The sequence below is a fragment of the Solea solea genome, unplaced genomic scaffold (genome assembly GCF_958295425.1).
Source record: "Solea solea unplaced genomic scaffold, fSolSol10.1 scaffold_55, whole genome shotgun sequence".
NCBI classification, from domain to species: Eukaryota; Metazoa; Chordata; class Actinopteri; order Pleuronectiformes; family Soleidae; genus Solea; species Solea solea.
In genome coordinates, this window is record NW_026704055.1 from 66,761 (window position 1) to 92,500 (window position 25,740).

The 25,740-nt window shown below is 44.8% G+C and overlaps 1 protein-coding gene, 3 non-coding genes and 1 pseudogene across 4 annotated transcripts; 3 read left to right on the forward strand and 2 right to left on the reverse strand.

The window, feature by feature from the left end:
- Positions 1 to 15,833: 15,833 nt before the first annotated feature.
- LOC131450695 (uncharacterized) lies at positions 15,834 to 18,610 on the reverse strand. The gene is made up of 3 exons (XM_058622235.1): positions 17,569 to 18,610; positions 17,372 to 17,464; positions 15,834 to 16,700 (listed from the first exon to the last, which is right to left on the reverse strand). The coding sequence occupies exons 1-3, from the start codon at positions 17,920 to 17,922 to the stop codon at positions 16,416 to 16,418; spliced, it is 732 nt and encodes a 243-aa protein (XP_058478218.1). The 5' UTR covers positions 17,923 to 18,610; the 3' UTR covers positions 15,834 to 16,415.
- An 827-nt stretch (positions 18,611 to 19,437) lies between these two features.
- LOC131450876 (U5 spliceosomal RNA) lies at positions 19,438 to 19,551 on the forward strand. Its single transcript, XR_009235759.1, has one exon. It is a non-coding gene; the product is annotated as a U5 spliceosomal RNA (small nuclear RNA).
- Positions 19,552 to 21,215: 1,664 nt separating this feature from the next.
- On the forward strand, positions 21,216 to 21,416 carry LOC131450810 (U2 spliceosomal RNA; annotated as a pseudogene).
- A 133-nt stretch (positions 21,417 to 21,549) lies between these two features.
- LOC131450890 (5S ribosomal RNA) lies at positions 21,550 to 21,668 on the reverse strand. Its single transcript, XR_009235773.1, has one exon. It is a non-coding gene; the product is annotated as a 5S ribosomal RNA (ribosomal RNA).
- Positions 21,669 to 25,398: 3,730 nt separating this feature from the next.
- On the forward strand, positions 25,399 to 25,562 carry LOC131450701 (U1 spliceosomal RNA). Its single transcript, XR_009235594.1, has one exon. It is a non-coding gene; the product is annotated as a U1 spliceosomal RNA (small nuclear RNA).
- Positions 25,563 to 25,740: the final 178 nt, after the last annotated feature.

A 25,740-nucleotide genomic window follows, 5' to 3' on the forward strand; every position in this document is an offset into this window, starting at 1 on the left:
TGTCTTTTTGTGTGCACATTCAGGCTGTTTTTGGATCTTTACCGGTTTCTTAACAGTTAACCTTTCACAATGGCAGCATTCAGTTTTTTTTTTTTTCTGGAGTCTTTAACACCTCATGTTGACAAAATAATGCAATAATATTGTAGAATATTATCAAACCTCTAATAATGACCACCGTAGGCATGAATGATTGTAAAATTGATTACAGTCAAAATAATATAAGATGACATACAGCATAATATTTTCATGGGGATGTTATGTCCACAAATTCACATACACGACTGTGTGCTCATGGAGATTTATTTATAACCTGCAGTCATAACAAACTCCAGGCGTCTCTCTATTATGACGTCACACTCATGTGACTTTGCCAACCTATCAAGTACAACCGTATGGTACAGTTACCCCCCCCCCCCCCTTCAGAAGAACACACACAAAAACAACCTGAACCCTAACCCTAACCTGAACAAAGCCTTGTGGATTATTCTGCCACATAACAGGCAATGCACTAGCTTTTTTTTTGTTTAGTTTTTTTCAACCAGGGGGGTATTCCATCAACGTAGCTAAGAATTGCCAGACTTAGGTGTAAGCTTGAAGCTTGACTAAGCTCCATCTCCCTATCTAGCTCCAAGCCGTTCCATCAAGTGAAATCAACTGGCTCCACTTGACGCTTAGTCAAGCCTCAACTGTTAAGCCTCAACTTGTGCACGCCCACAGGGAAAATAAAAAGCCCATTCTAGTCGAGCGCGGAAACTGTGAAAAATGCCAAAAAGCAAGGGAAAAGAACGTGCAGAGATGTTCTCCGCAGTGGAGCAAACCCTCCTCATGGAGGTATATGAGGATTACAGCCATATAATCCCAAAGAAGGGCAATACCATGGCAATCAATAAAGCGAGGGATGTGGTGTGGCAAAATATTGGCGACAGGCTGAATGCGTAAGTGACAAAGAAAATGAAGTATTTCAGCATCATCATGTTATATAAATCCTCCATCAAAGGGACAACATATATGTAGACAATAATCTACCAATTGATTTCTTGATGGTTTTTGTTTTAAACTGATATCTGATGTGGACCTATTAATGCAACCAAATCCCTACAATTTAAAGGAAAATCCTCAAAGAACAAAAAGACAGCCCTAATAAGTAACATTCATATGAACATAATTAAAATAGCATTATTGTTTCACTGCAATTTATGTGAAATTCTCCATATTTTATCATTTGGCAGCCCTAGTAGTAATGTTAGAAAGTGATATTCATCACATTTATCAACTGATTGTTATGCAAATCGATGGGATAGCTTTCATTTATTTCCTGCATGGCCAATTGTATAGAATTGATATCCTTTTCATTTAAGCCTGTCATTTTTACATGCTGTATTTGTGCTACTTCTGTATTTTGTCCCAGATGCTATATGTTGAATTGTTGTATTTTCATTTTAGCACTTTGAATCACCTTTTGCTAAAATGTGCTATATAAAGTAGCCTTGCCTACATTTTTGATAATAATAGGCTACATTTAATCAAAGTATTTTACATGACTCATCACATTTATCATACAATTGATGGTAGATTATTACATGAAGAAATGCAATGTTGGTTATCATTTTATAGGAAATAATCATATGACAGATCTATTGATTGTAAAAAAGTTATTATTTATCTAGAATCATTCAGCAAATCAAGCAATTCAATGGAGACGAGGACCCCTATTACAGTAAGTGAATGCAGGTGACAGCAAATCAATCATCTATCTCCTATCAATCGGAGGCCCTAACCCTTGTTTCATCAAAAGAATGACGATTTCCTTTTATTATATTTTTTTGCTAATTAGTTTAATTTTGTATTTATTTGTGTCTTATTTTTTATTATATTTTATTTTGGTGATAGTGTTCTTTAATGTACTTATAGATAATATATAATTATTAGTTTAAATAATTTCTTTAATACATTTTATTATATATTTTATATTTTACATATTATTTTATCATTCCATGACAGTTGTGTGTCTCTGTTTCTGTCTATTGGACATTCTTTGATCATAGATGGTGCTAAGCTTCACTTTTAGCCTGCTACAGACCAGGTTTGCCCGGCAGCATAATTAGCCACCTTGGTGGAACAGGGTTGAGGCTCAGTTTCCATAGTTTCCATGGTTACTGAGTTGGGGCTAATCTCAGCCTCTTTGATGGAACCGAACTCTCACTCATATTAGCCAGACTTGGCCATTTAAGCTTGGCTTTGCCTTTAGCCTGCTTGATGGAATACCCCCCAGTATCATAGTCCCTGAGGTAAAGACGCCTCCGGCGGACCCGGAATGTGCGGAGGTTGGGCTGTAGAGGTTCAGCTGGTAATTCCGCTTTGGGCGGTTGCCCAACTGGGACCTCAGGGTGGTCTCCCAGGAAGTCCCAGCTCGGAAACGTGTGCCCATGGTCAGCCACAGCTTCTTGGTCAGAGGTGGACGGTGGTTTCACCTGTCTAAGACGGCTGGCGTGCCAGCGTGAACCATCAGCCAGGCGAAAGGTCGCTGGTCCCAGCTGTGCGGTGATTTGCTGTGGTGCAGACCAGAATGAAAATAGCTTATGGGACCGACTGGGTCGACGGATCCGGACCCAATCTAACACACCAAGTGAAAGGCCCTTCACCCGATGCTTCCTGTCAAAACGCTGCTTCAAGCAACGCTGCTGCTCTGCCACTCTCCTGCGTAGTGAGGGTGCTGCTGGAATGTCACCCTTCCGAGGACGTAGGCGATCCAGGGGAAGCTGCATTTCACGTCCCAGCATCAGGATGGCTGGAGAACTGCCCGTCGTGGTGTGCGACGTAGCCCTGTAATGAAGCAGGGTGCTCTGTAGTGCTGATAAGAATGGGAGGCCGCCTGCTAGGTGTGCTCTGAGTCCATTCTTGAGGGTCTGGTTGAACCGCTCCATGCCACCATTGGCCTGTGGGTGGTAAAAGGCCGTCTTAATGTGTTTAATTCCCCTCCCCGCCAGGAAGGAAGATAAATCGGCCGAGATGAACTGGGGCCCATTATCAGTCGTGACGGTATCGGGCACACCCCAATGGGCAAATAGAGAAGAGAGGAAACCGGTGACCACACTGGCAGTGACGGAACCTGTGGGCAGCACCTCAGGCCACTTAGAGTGAAGGTCGTAGGCCACCAGGAGGAAGCGTTGGTGCTGAGGGACGCCGTGAAGTTCACCGCAGATGTCCACCTGGATGTGGGTCCACGGTGTTGGTGGCCACGGCAGGGGCTGCGGCGGCGGAGGTGGGGGAAGGCCTATCTCCTTGGAGGGGCGTGTGCAGCATGAGGACAATCTCCGGCTCTGAAGGGTCCTGAGCAACGCCTCCAACAGTCTTAAGCTTGACTCTGGAGAGCAGGTCCGCCACAACGTTGTCCCGACCAGGCGTGAACTGTGTGGTGAAATTGTATGCCTGCAACCTCTCAGACCACCGGTAGAGGCGCAGTGGCTTGTGTCCCGATCCCGTCGTGGCCAGCAGGGCTGTTAGGGCCTGGTGGTCCACAGCGTGAAATGACGTCCGTACAGGTACATATGCCACCGTTCACATGCCCAGACACAAGCCAGCGCTTCCCTCTCACCAACAGAGTACTTCTGCTCAGCTGGAGTGAGTGACCTTGAAGCAAACGCCACTGGGTGTTCGCCCCCTTGCTGAAGTTTAGACAGAACAGCGCCAACTGCAGCATTAGAGGCGTCACAGGTCACAAATGTGGGGCTCTGTAAATCAAAGTGGGCGAGCACCGGTGGGGAAGTGAGCTGCGATTTGAGCCTAGAGACTGCGGTAGAGCAAGCAGGGTCCAAGACCAAGCTGCATCCTGTTTGAGGAGGGCGTGCAACGGTGCAGTGGTTTCGGAGTAGCAGGGAAGGAAGCGCAGATAGAAGGCAGTCATACCCAGGAATGATGATAGCTGTGCAGGGCAGGAGGGCTCAGGCAGGCGCAGGATGGCATCGACGTTTGAGTGGAGTGGGCTGAGGCCAGAAGCAGTTAGACGGAACCCCACAAACTCGATGACAGGCACTGCAAAGATGCACTTCTCCCCATTCACCGTGAGGTTGTGGCGAGCGAGCACATTGAGCACTCTGGAAAGGCGGTCGTCATGTGTTGCAGCTGTCTCCCCATGCACCACGATGTCATCCAGGTACACGACCACACCCGAGATACCAGCAAAGATGGTGGCCATGATCTTCTGAAAGCAGCTGGGGGCGGCGCTGAGACCGAAGGGCATGCGGGTGTAGCGGAAGACCCCATGTGCGACACAAAGGCAGTGAGGTTGCGGCTGTCAGGGTGTAGGGGAACCTGCAAGTAGCCCTGGCGAAGATCAAGTTTGGAGAAGACCGTGGAGCCATGGAACTGAGACAGCTAGTGGATATTTGTCTGGTATCAGAGAAGCCCAAGGCGCAGAACAGATCAAACCCAAGGAGGTTGGCATCATGGTGGGACACCTGGAAGGTGAATGGTGGCAGGGATTTCGAGCCGTAGAGCACAGAGAAGGTAACGGGGCCCACCATGCCGATCTTAGTGTGGCCATAACTGTACAGCTCCTCTGCGCCCGCCCTGATAGTTTGTTGGGGATAGAGCTGCCGGACTGTGGACTCGCTGAGCAGAGACCTAGAGGCCGCAGTGTCCAACAACAGTGGCAGGCACACATCATCCAGCTCCACAGTGCACCACTTAAATGCCTTTACGCTGGAGCCAACAGAGTGGATCGTGGATGGGCTGGACGGGCGGGACAGACGAGGTCGGGGGTTTGTAGAGGTGGGCACAGAGCGGCACACTCTGGAGAAGGGGTTCAGTCTACCACAGCGTTGGCATCTCTGTCCTGTGGCTGGACAGGTCGGTGCGCGTGTGGGGTGAGAGGAAGAACCACAGTTACCACAGGGCCGACGTGCTGTGGCGCTCTGCCTTCCTGCGACATCAAGGCCTAACCCCTAACCCTAACCCCTAACCCCGAAGATCCGTTGCCCCTCGCTCCCCAAGCTGTGGCTCGAACGAGTCGTGCCAGCGGGACCACAGGATCGGCGGCTCCCCAGGCAGGCATGTTTATTTTTATTATATCAGAAAGTATGAGTGTGTGGATGAGCTAACTCTGCTTTTGAAGCATGATGATGGTCTATCTTCCAGATAGAGATTAGATAGAAAATAAAAACTCTAAACTCAATGAATAAACACTAGACTTTTGTGAGAACAGCGTCACATAGTGTACCCTGAGACATTATTGCTCTGGACCATAATCATGAATTGGACTGATTATCTCAAGAGATTACCGGCATCTTGTGAGAAGTGCCTGTACGGAAATAAAAGTGCTGGTTCTGTGAACTGGACAGTACCGGGCCACTTCAAGCACTAGTTAATAATTGTACTGTAATGAGAGTGATTGTATTTTCTGTACACTTGATGTCTCTTTTGTGATCTTATTCTTCAATAAACAAGTCATCATCATCATCATCATCATCATCATCCTCCGCTTATCCGGGGCCGGGCCGCGGGGGCAGCAGTTTCAGCAAGGGTTAGGGTTACCCAAACTTCCTTTTCCTGAGCCGCATTAACCAGCTCCGACTGAGGGATCCCGAGGCGTTCCCAGGCCAGAGTGGAGATGTAATCTCTCCACCTTGTCCCAGGTCTACCCCGAGGCCTCCTCCCAGCTGGACGTGCCTGATATACCTCCCTCGGGAGGCGCCCAGGAGGCATCCTCACCAGATGCCCGAACCACCTCAACTGGCTCCTTTCAACATGAAGGAGCAGCGGTTCTACTCCGAGCTCCCCCCGGATGACCGAGCTTCTCACCCTATCTCTAAGGGAAAAGCCAGCCACTCTCCTGAGGAATCCCATTTCGGCCGCTTGTACCCGCGATCTCGTTCTTTCGGTCATGACCCAACCTTCATGACCATAGGTGAGGATAGGAACGAAGACTGACCGGTAGATCGAGAGCTTTGCCTTCCAGCTCAGCTCCCTTTTCGTCACAACTGTGCGGTAAAGCGAATGCAGTACCGCACCAGCCGCTCCGATTCTCCGGCCCATCTCCGGCTCCCTCGTCCCCTCACTCGTGAACCCCGAGACCCCGAGATACTTGAACTCCTTCACCTGGGGCAAGGAGTCATTCCCTACCCGGAGAAGGCAATCCACCTTTTATTCTTCAATAAACAAGTGCACAATAAAATTCACTTAGAATACTAAACAGCTCGCTGCCCCCTCACTGAGAGGATCGCAAAAGTATTCGCAGAACTCGAGACTGTTCACTGTCCTCGCTCCCAAATGGTGGAACGAGCTCCCCATCGACATCCGGACAGCGGAAAGCCTCCACATCTTCCGCCGCCGACTAAAAACACATTTCTTCCGACTCTACCTCGACTAAGACGATGACGACGACAAAAAAAAAAACGTATACATCGCACTTATGACTAGCACTTCATAGTTTGGTTTACTTGAAGCTCTTACTTACTTCTAGCTCTTATTTGTACCCAAATGTTTAAATGCACTTACTGTAAGTCGCTTTGGATAAAAGCGTCTGCTAAATGACATGTAATTATTATCAAAGTATTGATCAGTAATACACTGAAAATGAGAGGAAATATGAATATTTGCTTTGCAAGTCAATTTAAGGTGTGCGCCCCTAAATGTTTTGCTTGCTCTCCTAAAATGTTCAGTTAGGGGCTACTGTGCTGTTAAAAGTTAATCTTATGAGAACCTGCCTCCCAAAATGTGTGTGTGTGTGTGTGTGTGTGAGACAGCGTGTGTGTGTGTGTGTGTGTGTGTGTGAGAGAGAAAGGAACCAACTTGGAATGGACTGCCTGGTTTGAACAATGTTTAGGTCATTGTCACTTGAAAGTCTTTTCCCTGTTGGCTTTTTATTATATTTTTTTGTAGTTAAATCCTTTTTCTACATTTTCTAATGAAGCATGACATGGGTTAAAGTTTTAGAAAAAAAAGTTTGTATTGTATTTTATGTATTTAGGTGGTCTTATAAATGAAAGGATACATACTGTGAAGCAGCAGCCAGTTGATGAACCCATCAAAGTTTTACATTACATGTCATTTAGCAGACACTTTTATCCAAAGGGACTAACAATAGAATTGAGTACAATCAGCCAGGGGTGGAGTCGAACTTGCGACCATTAAGACCATGGTGTCTTTCGCACACAGAGTACTGGTCTTAACCACTGAGCCACTCTACCCCCTGATGTTAAAATATGTCTTATGAACTTGTGATAGGATGTGGAATTTGAGACAAGGCCTCATGACAGAATGAGCCGGTTAATTTATTTTTATCTTTTATTTCCCTTTTCATTGCTTAAGCAGGAATGCTGTTGAGACCTATGGCCTTTGGGACCAAGTGAGGGTGGACCATGGAGGAGAATTTTATCTTTTATCACTGTATGTGCAAGAAAAACTTTCAGGATACACAGAGACAGCATCAACAAGGTTATTTGGACGTGCATTTGGACTATCTGGGTATCTCATAGGACTACTGGAATTAAGCTAAGTATCACTTCTGTAGGTCTTTCTTATTTGGTTGCTATTTCAATAATTGCTATTGTATGTAACTGGGTTGCTTGACTTTTGTGACTTTTGAGTTGTCTGTTTAATTAAGGTGAAAGTTTTGTAAAGATATTTTGTCTGCTAGGTCAAAGAGAAAGTTGTTATTGTTGCTGCTTTGACCTAGTTTCTATTGAGCCATCACCATCACCAGGTGAGAAGTTTCACTGGCAAAGGGGAGTGGCCAACACAGCTGTAACTAATCAGCCCCTAATCAGGGAGTGGCCACTCAGCTGCAACTAATCAGACACCTGATTAGGTGTCTTTTAAAAAGCAGCACTGACTTTGAAGTGGCAGCTTCAGCGGCAGACTCTTCAGACGAAGACTCAGGAAGACAAAGACAAAGGAGTCTAAACCGGAGTCAAGACTCAGGAAGACAAAGACAAAGGAGTCTAAACCGGAGTCTAACAAGGAGGCTAACGAGGCTAAGTACCTGTCTGCAAGTGTTTTCGACCTTTCACATATGTGCCTTTTTTCCATTCCTGTTCATGTCTCTTCTCATAGATACTACAAACCTCACAATCACTCACAGCATCACCGTAACCTGTCCTCACTTATCTATCCCACCCGCTCCACACACATCCAACACCTTGTCGCAGGGGGCCTGTGGAACTGCCAGTCAGCTACCCGCAAAACTGAGTTCATTTCCGGCTTTGCTACTGAGCAATGACTGGACTTCCTTGCTCTCACTGAGACTTGGATAACACCCTCCAACACAGCCACCCCTGCAGCTCTCTCCTCCGCCCACTCCTTCTCCCACACACCCAGATCCACTGGAAGAGGTGGTGGGACAGGTCTGCTCATCAACCCCAACTGGACTTTCACTCTTTACCCACTGCCACACTTCTCTTCACAGTCGTTTGAATTTCATGCTGTAACTGTAACTCACCCAGTCAAACTAACCATTATTGTCATCTACCGTCCACCAGGCCCATTGGGACACTTCTTGGAGGAACTAGATGTCCTCCTCTCAAATGTCCCAGAAAATGGCCCACCACTTGTTCTTCTGGGTGACTTCAACATCCAGTCAGAGAAGTCATCCGATCTACTATTTCTACTTTCGTCTCTTTCTCTCTCACTTGCTCCTTCTCCACCAACTCACAAAGCTGGCAACCACCTCGACCTCATCTTCACCAGAAACTGCTCCACCTCCGACCTCACGGTAACTCCACTTCATGTCTCTGATCATTTCTTCATTTCCTACTCTCTCCCACTCTGCCAATCTGAGGATCTCATCTTATCAGATACTGCACTTGTCCGTCGCAACATTCGCTCTCTCTCTCCCTCCTCTCTCTCCTCAACTGTTCTATCAGCACTTCCTTCAGCTGACTCCTTCTCCCTCATGCATCCCAACTCTGCCACTGACACATTCATCTGTACTCTGTCCTCCTCTCTTGACTCTCTCTGTCCTCTTACTTCACGGCGGGTTCGTAAGTCCTCCCCAGCCCCGTGGTTGTCGGACTCAGTGCGTACTGAGAGAGCCACGATACGGGCAGCAGAAAGGAAATGGAGGAAATCAAAACTCCCTGACGACCTGCGTTCCTATCACTCTCTTCTCTCCACCCTCACTGCCTCTAACTCTGCAGCCAAACAATCTTTCTATCAGACTAAAATTCAATCCTCTTTCTCTAACCCCAAAAAACTTTTCTCGATCTTCTCTAACCTCCTTGACCCCCCTACCCTCCCTCCTCCCTCCTCCCTTCTACCAATTCACTTTGTCAACTACTTCACAAAGAAAGTAGATGACATTCGCTCTTCTTTCTCAACCCCACCTCCTGATCTCACCACTCTACCAACCACAATTTCAGCTCCTTCTCTATCCTCTTTCACCCCTCTAGCTCAGGATCAAGTTCTTTCCCTAATAACCTCTGCCCGCCCCACCTCCTGCCCCCTTGACCCTATCCCCTCTCACCTTCTTCAGTCAATTGCTTCTGATCTTCTTCCTTTCCTCACCCACCTCATTAACACATCTCTATCATCTGGTTGCTTTCCGGACTCTCTTAAAGAGGCCAGAGTGACCCCCCTCCTTAAAAAACCCACCCTTGACCCGTCTGAAGTAAATAACTACAGACCTGTCTCTCTCCTTCCTTTTCTCTCCAAAACTCTGGAGCGTGCTATCTTTAATCAACTCTCCTCCTACCTTCACCGGAACAACCTTCTTGATCCTCTTCAGTCTGGTTTTAAAGCAGGTCACTCGACCGAAACTGCACTCCTTGCTGTCACTGAGCAACTCCACACTGCCAGGGCTGCCTCTCTCTCCTCTGTGCTCATCCTCTTGGACCTTTCTGCAGCGTTTGACACAGTTAACCACCAGATCCTTATTTCCTCCCTTCAAGAACTAGGTGTCTCAGGATCTGCACTTACCCTACTCTCGTCCTATCTTCAAAACCGAACATACAGAGTAACCTGGAGAGGATCTGTGTCGGAACCCTGTCCTCTAGCTACTGGGGTCCCTCAGGGTTCTGTCTTGGGCCCTCTCCTCTTCTCTCTATACACCAACTCTCTTGGGTCTGTTATTCTCTCTCATGGTTTTTCCTATCACAGCTACGCCGACGACACCCAACTCATCCTCTCTTTTCCCAGCTCAGACACAAATGTAGCAGAACGGATCTCCGCTTGTCTGACCGACATCTCTCAGTGGATGTCTGACCATCACCTGAAACTCAATCTCAACAAGACTGAGTTTCTTTTTCTCCCAGGAAAGGGCTCTCCCACCACAGACCTAACCATCACCCTCGACAACTCTGTGGTAACTCCGTCTCATACCGCAAGGAACCTGGGTGTGACACTTGATGACCATCTCTCCCTCACTGCCAACATTGCTGCAACAGCTCGATCTTGCAGATACATGTTGCACAACATCAGAAGGATACGGCCTCTTCTAACCCAGAAGGCGGCACAGGTTCTGGTCCAGGCTCTTGTCATCTCACGCTTGGATTACTGCAACTCACTCCTGGCTGGTCTCCCTGCGTGTGCCATACGACCCCTGCAACTCATCCAGAATGCAGCAGCTCGACTGGTCTTCAACTTACCAAAATTCTCCCACACTACACCTCTCCTCCGCTCCCTTCACTGGCTTCCTGTAGCTGCTCGCATCCGCTTCAAGACTCTAGTGCTTGCGTTCCATGCTACAAACGGATCCGGTCCAGCCTACATCCAGGACATGATCAAAACCTACACCCCAGCCCGCCCACTTCGCTCTGCATCGGCAAACCGGCTCGCTGCCCCCTCACTGAAAGGATCGCAGAGGCACTTACAGAACTCGAGACTGTTCACTGTCCTCGCTCCCAAATGGTGGAACGAGCTCCCCATTGACATCCGGACAGCGGAAAGCCTCCACATCTTCCGCCGCCGACTAAAAACACATTTCTTCCGACTCTACCTCGACTAAGACGATAACGACGACGGAAAAAAAAAAAAAAAAAAAAAAATCGCACTTATGACTAGCACTTCATAGTTTGATTTACTTGAAGCTCTTACTTACTTCTAGCTCTTATTTGTACCCAAATGTTTAAATGCACTTATTGTAAGTCGCTTTGGATAAAAGCGTCTGCTAAATGACATGTAATGTAATGTAATTTAAAAGTGGTTCTAAACATTATTTCTCTCAACACCATATATGATGTGTGTGTGGGTATGTATTTTTCAGTGTTTTTTTTTCAGGTGTGGGCGGTTGTGCATATAGCTCCTGTGTGTCTATATCAATACATGTTACTAGATTATATAAGACAGTGGTCATGAAATTATTTGCATTTCTTTTTCCCACAATTGGAATTCTCACACAGTTTCAGGTATTTGATCCATTTGAGCAGTTGTATCCCAAACAAAAAAAAAGAATTTCACTTAGCAGGGAGCCTGCTGTGAGGATTGGCAAAACCTCAGGTCCACTTCCTCAGGTCCCACTGAGCATTTTCAAATTCAAAATGTGTGAAGAAAATCATGTATCAATACAGTGCATCTGAAAAGTATTCAGAGCCCTTCATTTATCACACATTTTGTTGTGTTAGAGACTTGATTTGAATAAATAACATAGCATTAATCGGATTTTACATAATTTAGGCAGCTGACAACACAATACTGTGGAATTACAGTTGCCTGATGGCCAAAAAATGATTATCCTGTTATGACCCTATATTCCTCCAAAACATATACAGTAAAAGTATTTCATACTACTAGTATATGAAGTACGCCCCCCATTATTTTTCTTGCTTATATCATTTCAAAGGCCTTGGTCATCTGTAAAAAAAAAAACAGCAAAAAAATTCCGTTTCTCGCCAGTAGGTGTCAGTGTGAGGATGATGAATGAGTGACTGCCACTAGAAGTACACAGTAAGACAGCGCCACACAGATTATTGATGGTTATTCATGAACGTCTTCTCTACTATATTCACAGATTCACAGTGTTTCTTGCACAATAAAATCACTGGCACCAGTGTAAAAAAAAAAGAAGGGAAATTTGACCCAGGATTACTCAATAAGTATACTGTAAAAGTACTCCATACTACTAATATATGAATACATTTTATAATTAAAAAGGATGATTACAAAAGTCATACAATACATCTACCTTATGCTTGATTTGATGTAATTATTTTACATGTAATCACTATAATATGATAGGGTTAGGGTAAGTTTTGATATATAATTAATATATAATCAGTACATTGTAACTGATGGTTGATGAGGTTGTGCGCTTCAGTGTCTCAGGCTGTGTCTTGACCGTCAGGATGAATTGAGCTCCAAACAAAGTGTATTGTGTTTATCTGTAATTGCAAACGAAAGTCAAAAATATTCACATTTAAGAAGCTGAAAAATGACAGAAACTACAAAATATTCACATTTAAGAAGATGAAAAATTACAGAAACTAAAAAATATTCACATATAAGAAGCTGAAAAATGACAGAATCTAGAAAACATTCAACACGTATTTTACATGTAATCACTATAATGTGATATAATTGTTATATAATAAATTAAATTGACATATAATTTGAACATTTGTTTTTCAGTATGTTGTAATCGCTTCCAATAGGACTTTATTTTGAAAACCAGAAATAAAACTGCTTGGTTATTGCAGTTTACGTAAAATTGAAAAAAAGGAGTGAAGGGAGTCCATGTTACTCCAAAAGTATACATTAAAAGTACTTCATATTACTAGCATATGAAGTACAAGAGGTACTGAGTCCAGTGAACGTAAAATCATAAACTACTGATAAAAAATAAGGATTTTATACTTCATCAAAAATTATTACCCTATTGTTTGTTACAAAAAGTGAACTTTGACCCTATATTCCTCCAAAACGTATACAGTAAAAGTACTCCATACTACTAGTATATGAAGTATAAGTGGTACTGAGTTCAGTGAAAGTGAAATCATAAACTACTAATACAAATTATGGATTTTAAACTTCATCAGAAACGGATGATCACACAGGTCATACAAAACATCTACCTTATGTTTGATTTGATGTTATTATTTTTACATGTAATCACTATAATATGATAGGCTTAGGGTCAGTTTTGATAAATTACTTAACCTTTTTCTTTTTCAGTACATTGTGACTGATGTTGATGAGGTCGAGGACTTCTGAGCGTCTGAGGCTGTGTCTTTGACAGTCAGGATGAATTGAGCCCAAAACAAAGTGAAACATGATGTTTACCTGTAATTGCACCTGTGTAAACAAAACCAGACTTTTGTTTGGGTTCACATAGAGGGCAAGCCTTTGAAGTCCCTCAAGATGCCTGTTTTTTTTTTTACTCAAAGGAGTGAATGTATGAGTGTGTATGAGCCTCTTTGTAGGTGTAGGTGCCTGTGTATCATGTCGATTTGAACTTGATGTGAGAAAAAGAAGTGTCTGGAGTTGCACACACACACACACATTCATTCCTAAACCCACATTCACACCATACTATGATATCCCTAAAATACACCCAAATCATTTTAGCTTCAGATATTGATTGAAATGGCCTGCTGTTTGTTATATGATAATGAAAAATGTTGATATTCCTTGACTGGTAGATTTATATTACATAAAAATTGACTTCATCTACTCCAAATTTCAAGCAATTTACATCAACACAGCCAAAGATATCCACAAAAAAATCCAAAAGGGGTTAAAAAAAATGTGTTCACAGAATCTTTCTGCATGACTGGAGTGCAGACTCCCTGTACCACAGTCAATGAACTGAAATACGCCACTCGACTCTTCCAGTGCGGACACTCTGCCAATCAGTTGCAGACAGTCTGTCGACGTCACATGTAGTATGACGTATTAGTATGTTGTTAAGGGTTAAGGGTCAAGATTCCCCTTCTGTGTCTGTAGTTCATTTAAATTATTAAATTAGTTAGTTAGTTAGTTAGTTTACGCTCAATCTCTTGTTGTAGATTGATCATTTCTTCTTAAATTTCCTTTTTCAGTTTGTCTTTTAGTGTGGTTACTCTGTGTCATACCTCTTTAAGGTCTTTAATGTCTTTACTTACCGTAGCTAGCCCAACTCGCAGTGTCTCGTGTTCTTGTCCTGTTGTGTCATTATTTTGCCTGAAAAGTTCATTCATGAGGCTAATATTTGACAGATTATACCTCACCCAGTCCTTTGTACTGTGGAATACACACAAAGGGCTGGCCCTTTGAGTGTACAACCCATGAAATGCTCATTTCCACATGTTAAAAAGTGATTATGATGACTCTGAAAAGTGCAATTGATAAGTCTGTCCAAATGATGAATTTTTCCACCCTTCCCAATTACAAGCTCACTGACTTATATTCTCATCCTGACTGGATTGACGACTACGACTACGACAAATCGAAATCTGACTCTGAATCCCATTTGACCTGAACCACAATCGGTCTTTAAACTGTTAATATGGTTGACACTTTTTGACTGTAGCTTAGCCCTTTTTGTAAGGTGTGTAAGGTAGCTTCAGAACAACACTTGGGCACATGTTGGTCAGAGCACAGCATATAACATCAATCTTATCAAGTAAAGTCTTTTCCTCACCTTCATATTTGGCGAGGAAAAGACTCAACACCCAGGCGCATGGTCCCATTTAATGTTAAACTTGGTGCGCATACAACCAATAACGCGGCCCCTGGTGAATGCAAGGATTTTCCATGTGGCACCCTGCTGTCCACCTGTGTTGTCCATTGGAGCAGCATCCTCCTGACATGTCTGTACCTCTTGATCTGACGACCCTGTTTCCATCTCAGCTACAGATGAAGTGTTGTCAGATGGTGAAAATAAGAAATATTGTTGTTGTACAATATCATTTGAAATCCAAAAAAAAAAATCCCGAGGTGCTTTAATATTTATCATACAGATGCATTGATTAGTGAATCCATTAATTCAGGGATAACAAAGTACCAAAACATTTACCTGAAGGAGCTTTATTGTCCTCATTATTCGCTTATCCTGCTGATGCTGTTTCCACCCAGGTGAGAGATTGTTTTTGTTTTACATTTAAGAAGCTGAAAAATTAATGAAAGTATAAACTAGTAGCGCAAGCGGCTCTGAACGGGTTTGAGCTTGAGAGCTCGCGACTCTCCGTGTGGCCACGTTGCCGCGAGTCCTCTCGCTCATCTCCCGTTCATTCACCGCTTGCGGTACTAGTTATTTTCAGTCCTAGTTATTTTCAGTTCTAGTTATTTTCAGCGGTGTCCCTGCGCAAAGTTAGAGGGAAAGAAAAAACTCCTTCTTAACAGGAAGAAATCTCTGACAGAACCAGGCTCAGAGATGTGCGGCCCTCTTCCCCTGACCGGTTGGTGTGAAAGGAAAATGGTAGACAGAGGAGAGGTGGGGGACAGAAAGGGGGGAGAGAAAGGACAAGAGGGAGATGAGGTAGAGACAGAAGAGAGAGAGAGACCAGGAGCACACTGAAAAAAATGAAACATTGGCTCAACTTAAAAAAATTGAAGTAATCTGTCACACCTAATATTATAGCATTGACATGAATGTAAATAATTAATTTTGTTTTACCTGAAATAATTAACTTGTAAACCAATTTCTGAAGGTGAAGCAAACCAATTATTTAAGTTTTCCAAAATTAAAATAATTACATTGGTTTTATTACTTGATGTAAATAATCCACTTCATTAAACCTGAATACTTTAAATCCATGCAAATGACTTTTGAAAGTGGAAGCAAACTGTTTTTCTTAAGTTGTCATCATTTAATGTATATAGAATTACTTTTAATACACTTTGATTTAAATACTCAGAAAACATTCCTTTTCAACACATTTTTTATTGTTGAATAAAACATTTTTCAATAACTGTATTGCTTCCCCAAAATAGTTAAACATAGTCCTTTAGAACAGTCCTTCTCAAATACAAAGAGCAACCAAGAAATGTCTGTTTCTGTTCAGCGAGAACCAAATGTACCATACATGCAGTTTGTTCGCTTGAAAATGTAAATTAAATACTGACTAAAATAAGTTACTAATAGTAACAGAAAATGCTCCTAAAAACAAAATCAGAAAATTGTCCTATTTCAAAATGGAACGTAATACAGGTATTATTCCTTAAAATAAAGTGTTGTCAGATGATTTGTGTGAATCTCCTTAATTCAATGCAAACATGTGAGGTAGCTCCTGGCCCTCTCTTGGGCTAAAAAATCTGACATTCAAAAATCTGTGCAAACACTGCAGTGCAAATGCAGTCACTCTCCAGTTTTCAGCACACTGCCCACTCGTGCCTGTGATAACTTGGGCAGAAACTTTTGTCAATATTGCAGTGGAAATGCTGTCATGCAAGTGCAAACTCCGAACACCAACCTCAAAAGGGTACAAAGTCTTGGTTGTAGAAACATTATAAATTGTTCTCAGCAATGGGAAAACAAAATCAGGCGAGTGAGTTGAATTCAACTCTGCCTACTCTGGGTTGTAAAGCAGGGTGCTCAGCCTATGAACTTTTGGGGACATATTTTTTCCACCAAGCTCCATCAGGACTTTTTGCACAAATTCAAGGGTGTGCTGCAAATTTTTCGGATATTTTAGTTTGAGTGCGTAGGTGAGCCCGAAGAACATTGCAACAGCCGCAGCAGTTGTGGGCACCTCTTTCAGGACCTCTATTCCATCGATGACTATTTTAATGTCCTCTTGTCCACTGACAACGATAGCCATCGTTGCCTGCTCCAGTTCGTCAGCTTCATTTTCCTGCATAACACAAAAAACAACAAATGAGGACAACTAGAAGGAGCATTTCCTGAAGACAATGCATGTTCAACAATGAACACCATTGTTGAAGCAATGCTGAATCCACTGAAGAAACTGCTGAGGCATTGCTGAAAATGCTGATGCTATAGCTAAAAAGTAAAACTTTTAAGTTGAGAGATGAATGGTTTTCAAAGTGCTCAAAGCAGCTGATATGTTGAAAAGGCATGTTTAAGTGCAACAGTTGAAGATTGCTGAAGTAACGTTAACATAGCAGAAGCAATAGCTGATTGGAAGGATTTAAAGGACGTTGAATGACATGAAATTATTTAAAAAATGCCTGAAGTGGTGGAGATTAGAGTAAAAGATGTACATGAAGATTGAAAGTTCTGAAATGGTTGAGAAAAGGGCTCAAACTAAATCTTGACGAAAGCAATTTTTTGGGGCACTACAGTTTGTCTCCCCATTTCTTAAACACTGGACATTTTACTGGATAAATAACAGAAGCAAGAGCTCTCAGTTTCAAAATAAAAAAAAACTAAAACTAACCCAGCCATAACATTTAAATAGTCACAAATCAAATGAATGTTTATTAAAATATACAGTGCTATGCTGCATCTCAACAATAACGGGTGTGTGGATGTTGTCTGTGTTAGTGAGAGAGATGCCCTTACCTGGTATTCTTTGATGAGGTGATGAACAGGTTCACCCAGGTAGATCATCAAAGATTTAAGGATGCACTCTCTTCTTATTGTGATGTCCACAGTCTGAGTGAGAACAGTTACAACTTATTAAAAGCACACACAGCACACACACACACACCAACTATTCAACTATGGATCCCACTGATAACCAACTTATACATAGATACCTCATCTAAAACCTGCAAGGTCCTCTTGGTCTGTTCTTGCACACGTCCTCCCTTGCTCCTGATGACATCCAGCAGTTTGGACATGTGCTTGTCCAACTGCGCCAAGAACTTTGTCTCCAAGGGAACTGTTGTAATTCGCATAAACTCAGCGTTGATCTGGAAAAGGAAAGCAGAGCAAGTATCAAATATGTATTGAATAAAGAACAAATAATCTTCCAAAATAATTAAGGTTTGATCAAACTGATCGAAAAAACCCTTTAAGTTGGGTTTGTCTGTCTCAGTAGAAAGTTGATTGTTGTTGCAGTTGTGGCACTTGAATGGTGAAATAGGCTGGACCGGATCCGTTTGTAGCATGGATCGAGTCTTGAAGCGGATGCGAACAGCTATAGGAAGCCAGTGAAGGGAGTGGAGGAGCGGTGTAGTGTGGGAGAATTTTGGTAAGTTGAAGACCAGTCGAGCTGCTGCATTCTGGATGAGTTGCAGAGGTCATATGGAACACGCAGGGAGACCAGCCAGGAGGGAGTTGCAGTAGTCCAAGCGTGAGATGACAAGAGGCTGGGCCAGAACCTGTGCTGCCTTCTGGGTTAGAAGAGGTCGTATCCTTTGGATGTTGTGCAACATGTAAACAAGAGAGGGATGCATGAGGGAGAAGGAGTCAGCTGAAGGAAGTGCTGATAGAACAGTTGAGGACAGAGAGGAGGGGGAGAGAGATCGAATGTTAAGACGGACAAGTGCAATATCTGATGAGATGAGATCATCAGATTGGGAGAGTGGGAGAGAGTAGGATATGAAGAAATGACCAGAGACATGAAGTAGAGTTACCTTGAGGTTAGAGGTGGAGCAGTTTCTGGTGAAAATTAGGTCAAGGTGGTTGCCAGCTTTTTGAGTTGGTGGAGAAGGAGCAAGTGAGAGAGAAAGAGAGGAAATTAAAATAAGTAGATCGGATGACTTCTCTGACTGGATGTTGAAGTCGCCAAGAAGAACAAGTGGTGGGCCATTTTCTGCGATGTTTGAAAGGAGGACATCAGTTCCTCCAAGAAGTGTCCCAATGGGCCTGGTGGACGGTAGATGAGAACAATGATTAGTTTTACTAGGTGAGTTATAGTTACAGCATGACATTCAAATGACTGTGAAGAGAAGTATGGCAGTGGGTAAAGAGTGAAAGTCCAGCTGGGGTTGATGAGCAGACCTGTCTCACCACCTCTTCGAGTGGATCTGGGTGTGTGGGAGAAAGAGTGGGTGGAGGAGAGAGCCACAGGGGTGGCTGTGTTGGAGGGTAGTATCCAAGTCTCAGTGAGAGCAAGGAAGTCCAGGCATTGCTCAGTAGCAAAGCCAGAGATGAACTCAGTCTTGCGTGTAGCTGACTGGCACACAGGCCCCCTGCAACAAGGTGTTGGATGTGTGAGGAGCGGGTGGGATATATAAGTGAGGATAGATTACGGTGATGCTGTGAGTGAATGTGAGGTTTGTAATATCTGCGAGAGGAAACATAAACAGGAATGGAAAAAGTGCACATATGTGAAAGTTAGAAAAACAATTGCAGCCAGGTACTTGGCCTCATTAGCCTCATTGTTAGACTCTGGTTTAGACTCCTTTGTCTTTGTCTTCCTGAGTCTTTGTCTTCCTGAGTCTGCTGCTGAAGCTGCCGCTTCAAATGTGCCACAGCCTCAGCGATCGATAGAAAACTGCAGCACACAACCAACAGTAAGAATGCGCTTCCAAACATGCAGTCAAATGTGGGCGGTTTAATGGCCGACAAACCAAAAACATTGAAGAAAGACTGTCCCATGGTGGCCGGCCGGGCCGACCGAGACTGCGTTGACTCCGGCGGATAGACTCCTTGGCTGCTCTCAAGGAGAGGAGCTATGTTGACTCTGGTTTTTCTTCAAAATGCACAAGTCTTTCGCCCTTTTACTAAAGATTTCCGTGGAGAGGAACGTTCAAGAGTTTAAGTGATTTTTGGTGGGCTTTGCTGTATGGCTGCGCCCTTTGAGTGTGTCAAATGTCAAGCAGCTGTCTATCATGAGTCTTGATTCAAGACTCAGAGGTGCACTTAGATTACCTTGGGGCGGAGGTGATCAGCAGCAGCGTTTGCTATGCACACTTACAAACATGGCACCACAACAAGTAACTTGTGTGCCAAGAATTTGAGTTGGCCCCAGACACTTGTGGGCCATTGCTTCTCGGCCTTTTGGGCAGAGCCGGCCCTGGGCATAGGCAGTATAGGCAAATGCTAGGGGCGCCGTCATCCGTAGGGGGCGCCGAAAACGGGGAAAAAAAAAAATAAAAAAAAATAAAAATATATACTATATATATATATTCAAAATATTATATAAGCCCACAGCAACATAAAGTCATAGCAAAGACTATTAAATAATGCAGAAGCCTTTTTTCTGGGTGAAACGAGCCGTTGCTCACAGAGGTGAGGGGGGCGGGGTCAAGAGGCCAGCTGCCTGAATCTGACCGGACCGTGACCCAGAGACGAAGAAAAAGATTAATGACACTGTATCGAAATTATGTCCAAAAGACTGAAGCCATCCGGCGCCCAAGGAAGGAAAAGAAGGAAAGAAGAGGAAGAAAAACGTGAAAAAGATAGAGGTACAGTAATGTCAATGTGATGAAGTGCATGAAATTAATAGTTCAATGCATTGTAGTTACCGTTGTTGGAGCAGAGTGTTAGCTTGCTAGCTTACTTCGGACAATAGCAACATTGTTTAATAATCAATAAATAGCTGAGTTGACGTGTGTTAATGTTACTACACCTTAAATTCATCAGGGACGTTTGGAAACTTAACGTTAGGCCTGTTCAGGTGTTATTTTACAGGTCTTTCCTGCTTGTATGTCAGCTAAAAGGCTTTTAGTTGTCCATCCCCTTTGTAATAGGGTGGTTGTAAGCCTTTGGTTTTATGTGTCACAGTTTATGTTGGTTAAAGTTTACATCAGTGTTAAAGTGCAGTTAAAGTGTATGACAGTTAATATTTCATACCTTAGCTTTCCCATATCATTCATAGGCTATATATGCATATACTGGTTTTTGCACTGTGGTTAGACTGTATTGCATTGCAATGACAATAAAGTTGAATGAATCTCATCACATTTTCATTATTAGTCTATGTTAGTCTCATGTATAGCACACCAAGCATCTGTTTTTTTTATTAACATGCAGTCATCACATACATATACTTCTCTTCTCTCTTCAGATGCACTTTTAAAATATTTCAGTACCACCCCGAGTGACACAGCATCAGGTGCTGCTGTCCTGTCTACCTCTGCACAGCCCAGTGACACAGCATCAGGTACTCCTGTCCCGTCTACCTCTGCACAGCCCGGTAGATCAAGAGGTCTCTCATTTTTTTTTCTTATACTGTGTGCAATAGTGTGTGTTGTTATGTCTGCACTGGTTTCATAATTTATTATTTTGTGCAATACTATATTTAAATTGTATTTTTAATTCATTTTATGTCACTTGTTTTCGTGTGCAGTGTTCGGCTTAATATGTTTGCCTTATTTGGTGTGATATTTTTTACTCAAAGAAATAAAATCTTGAGTACACACATGCAGTTTCTGTGTGATTGTATGAAAGTTGATTGTGAAATTGACTGCAGCGATGCAAGGGGGCACCAGCTAAAATCTTGCCTAGGGCACCAAATTACTCAGGGCCGGCACTGCTTTTGGCTAAGATCAAGTGTAGTATCTGTTCTTATCAGTTTAATATCTGATATGTCCTCTATATGGGGATTAAATATTAAATGCATTTTTGAGCATTGGGCGGTGAAGCCTGGGGCTTGCTCTCTTCACTCCTTGCATTGACCTGGTATTGCAGTGCCACCAGGAACGGTGCACCGTTCTCTTTTTTTTTTCTGTGAAAACCAAAGCAAGGCTGAAACTGGAAGGACATTAATGTGTGCCCGTGCGTCAACGTAATTGCAAGCCCACGTTTCTTGTAAGGAAGCAGCAGTGTAAAGCGTGCTGCAGTGTAAAAGCATACAGCACCTGGTATTCCCAGGCGGTCTCCCATCCAAGTACTAACCAGGCCCGACTCTGCTTAGCTTCCGAGATCAGACGAGATCGGGCGTGCTCAGGGTGGTGTGGCCGTAAGCCGACGGGCAGGTGACACAGACTCCTTTTATAATCAAGAAGTTTTTTTTTTATTGTCATTATGAGACATAATGAAATTTTTGCAGAGAATCCCGGCTTTAGGTACACATAAAATAGCAAAAATAACGAACGAAGGACTTGACATTTAAATAGACATAACGAAGGGCATTTAAATAGACACAACAAGAGACTTAACACTTAATGAGACACAACAAAATGTAAAAATATAAAAGTACAGTGTGTGCAAAGTAAAGTGTATAAAACTACAAAGTGCAGTTTAGTGCAACATGGTCCAGTTTATGGAGAGTTGAGCAGGTTTTGGGGGGGGGGGGGGTCAGCAGGGGTGTGTTTGGGAGGGTGGGTGTGTGTGTGGCTGCTTGTGTGTGTGTTGGGGGGGGGGGGTGTAGAGAAGGGATGCAAATTGTTTTCACTGTGGGGGGGCGATTGCTTTCACAGCTCTGGGGAAGAAGCTGTCCCTGAGTCTATTGTTCTTTGCTTTGATGTTTCTGTACCGCTTTCCTGATGGAAGCGGTACAAACAGTGCATAGCCCGGGTGTGTGGAATCTGTTGCTATGCGTCTGGCCCTTCTCCGGACTCGGGCAGTGTAAACTGAGTCCAGATCAGGTAGACGGCATCCCACAATCCCCTGTGCTGTCCTCACCACCCGGGCTAGGTTCTTCCTGTCCTGTGTTGTGCAGTTGCCATACCACACTGTCATGCTGAGACACAGGATGCTCTCTACAGTGGCTCTGTAGAAGTTTATGAGCAGTTGGGAAGAGAGCCCAGACCTCTTCAACTTCCTGAGAAAGAAGAGCCGTTGTTGAGCCTTCTTCACCAGGTGTGAAGTGTTCACAGACCAGGAGAGGTCGGAGGAAATGTGGATGCCCAGGAACTTTATGCTGTCTACACGCTCCACCTCCTTTCCATGTATGCTGAGCGGAGCGTGTACAGTCTTCCTGGACCTCCTGTAGTCCACTATGACCTCCTTGGTCTTGTTGGTGTTTAGAACAAGGTTGTTCCCGGAGCACCACTGGGTCAGGTTCTGGACCTCTCCTCTGTAGTGGGTCTCGTCGTTGTTGGAGATGAGACCCACTATGGTGGTGTCATCTGCAAACTTCACAACCATGTTTGTGGAGTGGATGGCAGAGCAGTCGTGTGTGAAGAGGGTGAAGAGGACAGGGCTGAGCACACAGCCTTGCGGCGTGCCAGTGTTGAGGGTTAGTGGAGCAGACGTGGACTCCCCTATCCTCACCACCTGTGGCCTGTTGGTGAGAAAGTCGCTAATCCAGGAGCAGAGTGATGTTGACAGACCCAGGTTGTGGAGTTTCAGGGCCAGCATGTCCGGGAGGACGGTGTTGAAGGCTGAGCTGAAGTCCACAAATAGCATCCTAACATAGGTGTCGGGATGCTGCAGGTGAGTCTGGGCCGTATGAAGTGCTAACGAGACAGCATCCTCCGTAGAACGGTTCTCCCTGTAGGCGAACTGCAGGCCGTGCAGCCCAGCAGGGATGGCGTCCTTGATGTACTTCAGGAGGATCTTCTCGAAGCACTTCATGATGACTGGGGTTAGAGCGACAGGGCGGTAATCATTGAGGCAGGTGATGGTTCTTTTCTTTGGCACAGGCACAATGATGGAGGACTTCAGGCACACAGGGACCGTGGACAGCTGCATAGACAGGTTGAATATGTCCAGAAAGACTCCTGCTAGTTGATCAGCACATGATTTCAGGGTCGGACCTGACACCTTATCTGGACCTGCAGCCTTTCTGATGTTGATCTTCCTCAAGACGGATGTCACCTGGTGCAGCTGCAGGACGAGAGGCTGATGCTGTACCTCTGTCTGAGGAAGATGTACAGTCCTTCTGCTGCTTGGAGAGTCAAAGCGTGCAAAGAAGCTGTTTAAGGTGTCAGGCAGAGTGGGGTCCTGGCTGACCTGCTGGCCGCTTTGCTTATAGTCCGTGATGGTCCTGATGCCTTTCCACATACTACGTGGGTTGTTGTCATTGAAGTGCTCCTCAATGCGCTGCTTGTAACGGTGTTTTGCCAGCTGGATGCCCTTTTTCAGTTCTTTCCGGGCCCTGCTATACGCCAGCCTGTCCCCCGACCTATACGCTGTATTCCGGGCTTTTAGCAGGTTCCTCACTGTGCTGTCCATCCACGGTTTTTGGTTAGGAAAAAACGTTATTGTCTTCGTGGGTAGGACAGCATCAGTGCAGAAGTGAACATAGGACAGCACAGATGACGTGTATTCCTCTAGGTCAGCGCCTTCCTTGAACACTCCCCAGTCTGTGTTCTCAAAACAATCCTGTAAGGCTGAGGAAGCCTCCTCAGTCAAGACCTGAACGGTTCTGGTGGTGGGCTTGGTCCTACAGATCAGAGGTCTGTATGTAGGGATCAGTTCCACAGAGATGTGATCCGACATGCCGAGGTGAGGAGCTGCTGTAGCCTTGTATGCCCCTCTGATGTTGCAGTAAACCTGGTCCAGTATGTTATAGTCTCTGGTTGGAAAGTTTATGAATTTGTAGAACTTGGGGAGAACAGCTTTCAATTCCACATGGTTAAAGTCCCCCGCCACGATCACAGCCGCCTCTGGATTAGCGTTCATCTGGTTGCTAATCAGGCAGTACAGCTCCTCCAGTGCTAATTTAGCATTAGCTCGCGGTGGTATGTAGGCTGCTATGATCATGACAGAGGTGAGTTCTCTAACCAGTTTAAACGGTCTGCACTTCACTGCCAGATATTCCAAATCGGGGGAGCAGAAAGTTCCAATTATGCTCGTGGCTGTACACCACGAGTTGTGAATGTACAGTGCCAAACCTCCGCCTTTGGTCTTGCCTGAAGCTGCAGTCCTGTCGGCTCGGAACAGAGAGCGCTCCGCCAGCTCCACCGCTGCATCGGGGATGTTATTATCCAGCCAGGTCTCGGTGAAAATCGCCACACAGCTGTTTGTCTTCCGTGAGACGATTCTCAGTCGAATCTCGTCCAGTTTGTTGGTGAGTGACCTGACGTTCGCGAGGAGGAGACTGGGCAGTGCCGGTCTGTGTGGTTTAGCAAGTAGCCTAGCACGCACTCCGCTCCGCTTACCCCGCTTTTGTTTACGTTGTCTCCTCCGTCTCCTGGGCCATAGAGGGGGGATGATGAGAGCCTCTGTGGTCCGCTGTAGTTCGGGTGGGATAAAATCCGGCTTTGGAGGGGTAAAGACCGGAGTTTTTCCCCAAAGCCCACAGTTCAGCCCTACTGTACTGTGTTAAGGCTTCAAGTCTCCGGATAAAAAGTGTAAACACGAACAAAAACACGAAAACAAACCTAAAAAGCCGAGAGCCTCGAGCCGCTGCGTGCACCCGCGCCGCCATGTTTTATAGACCAGGCAAGGCCCCCTGCTCGTGGAGGGGCTCAAAAGTCAGCCTTCCGAACACACTGCACTTGAGCCTTTATCGCCACTACCTGCTACACTCTATTCCAGTATTTGGAAGCTACACCGAGATGGGTAAGCTGCTGTTGGTGCCGTCAGGTCCAGTTGTTGCTGAATCTATAGGAAATGACAGCCAGGTATGCCAGTGAAAAGGTCGAGTGTTTCCTCTCCAATGTGTGCTGGAGGTTGAAGTTGAACACAGCACAGCATTAACGAGCACCTGAGTCAAGGCATTGGACTCTGGGACTATCCATTTCCTGCACCATCGGCCAAAGAGCTGTGTCTGGGAACAGGCACCCAGTGCTGGGCAAGTACACCTCATACTTACCTGGCAGGGGAGACACCATGATCAAGAAGGTGGTTCACCCAGGGCGAGGCTCAGCCATTGCACTCTGGTTGTGCTGACCCCTGCAAATTCCCCAAACGTGGGAATCTTGACTGCATAATTTTTGCTGGTGGGGTACTGCGTCCGCGCTCTCCCCCGATGACGTAGTTGTAAGCAAAGGTCAGCCGCCCAAAGTTCTGCCTTGTGTGCCCATCTCCAGGCTTCTCACGTGCTCGCAGAGCGACATCCCCAGTCTTTCCAAGTGGCTGGGAATGGGATGGTTGTGGGTGTTGTCTTTTAGCTCTAAGGAAATGTCATGCTCCCTTTCCCGGCTCTT

What these genes read in the sequence shown, in the direction of transcription:
- LOC131450695 (XM_058622235.1), bottom strand. Translation starts at nt 17,922, where the DNA reads ATGCTACAAACGGATCCGGTCCAGCCTATTTCACCATTCAAGTGCCAC. An exon ending in CCTTGCAGGTTTTAGATGAG is followed by an intron (nt 17,465 to 17,568) that starts GTATCTATGTAT and finishes GTTCTCACTCAG; the next exon opens with ACTGTGGACATCACAATAAG. An exon ending in ACCTCATCAAAGAATACCAG is followed by an intron (nt 16,701 to 17,371) that starts GTAAGGGCATCT and finishes TGTGTTATGCAG; the next exon opens with GAAAATGAAGCTGACGAACT.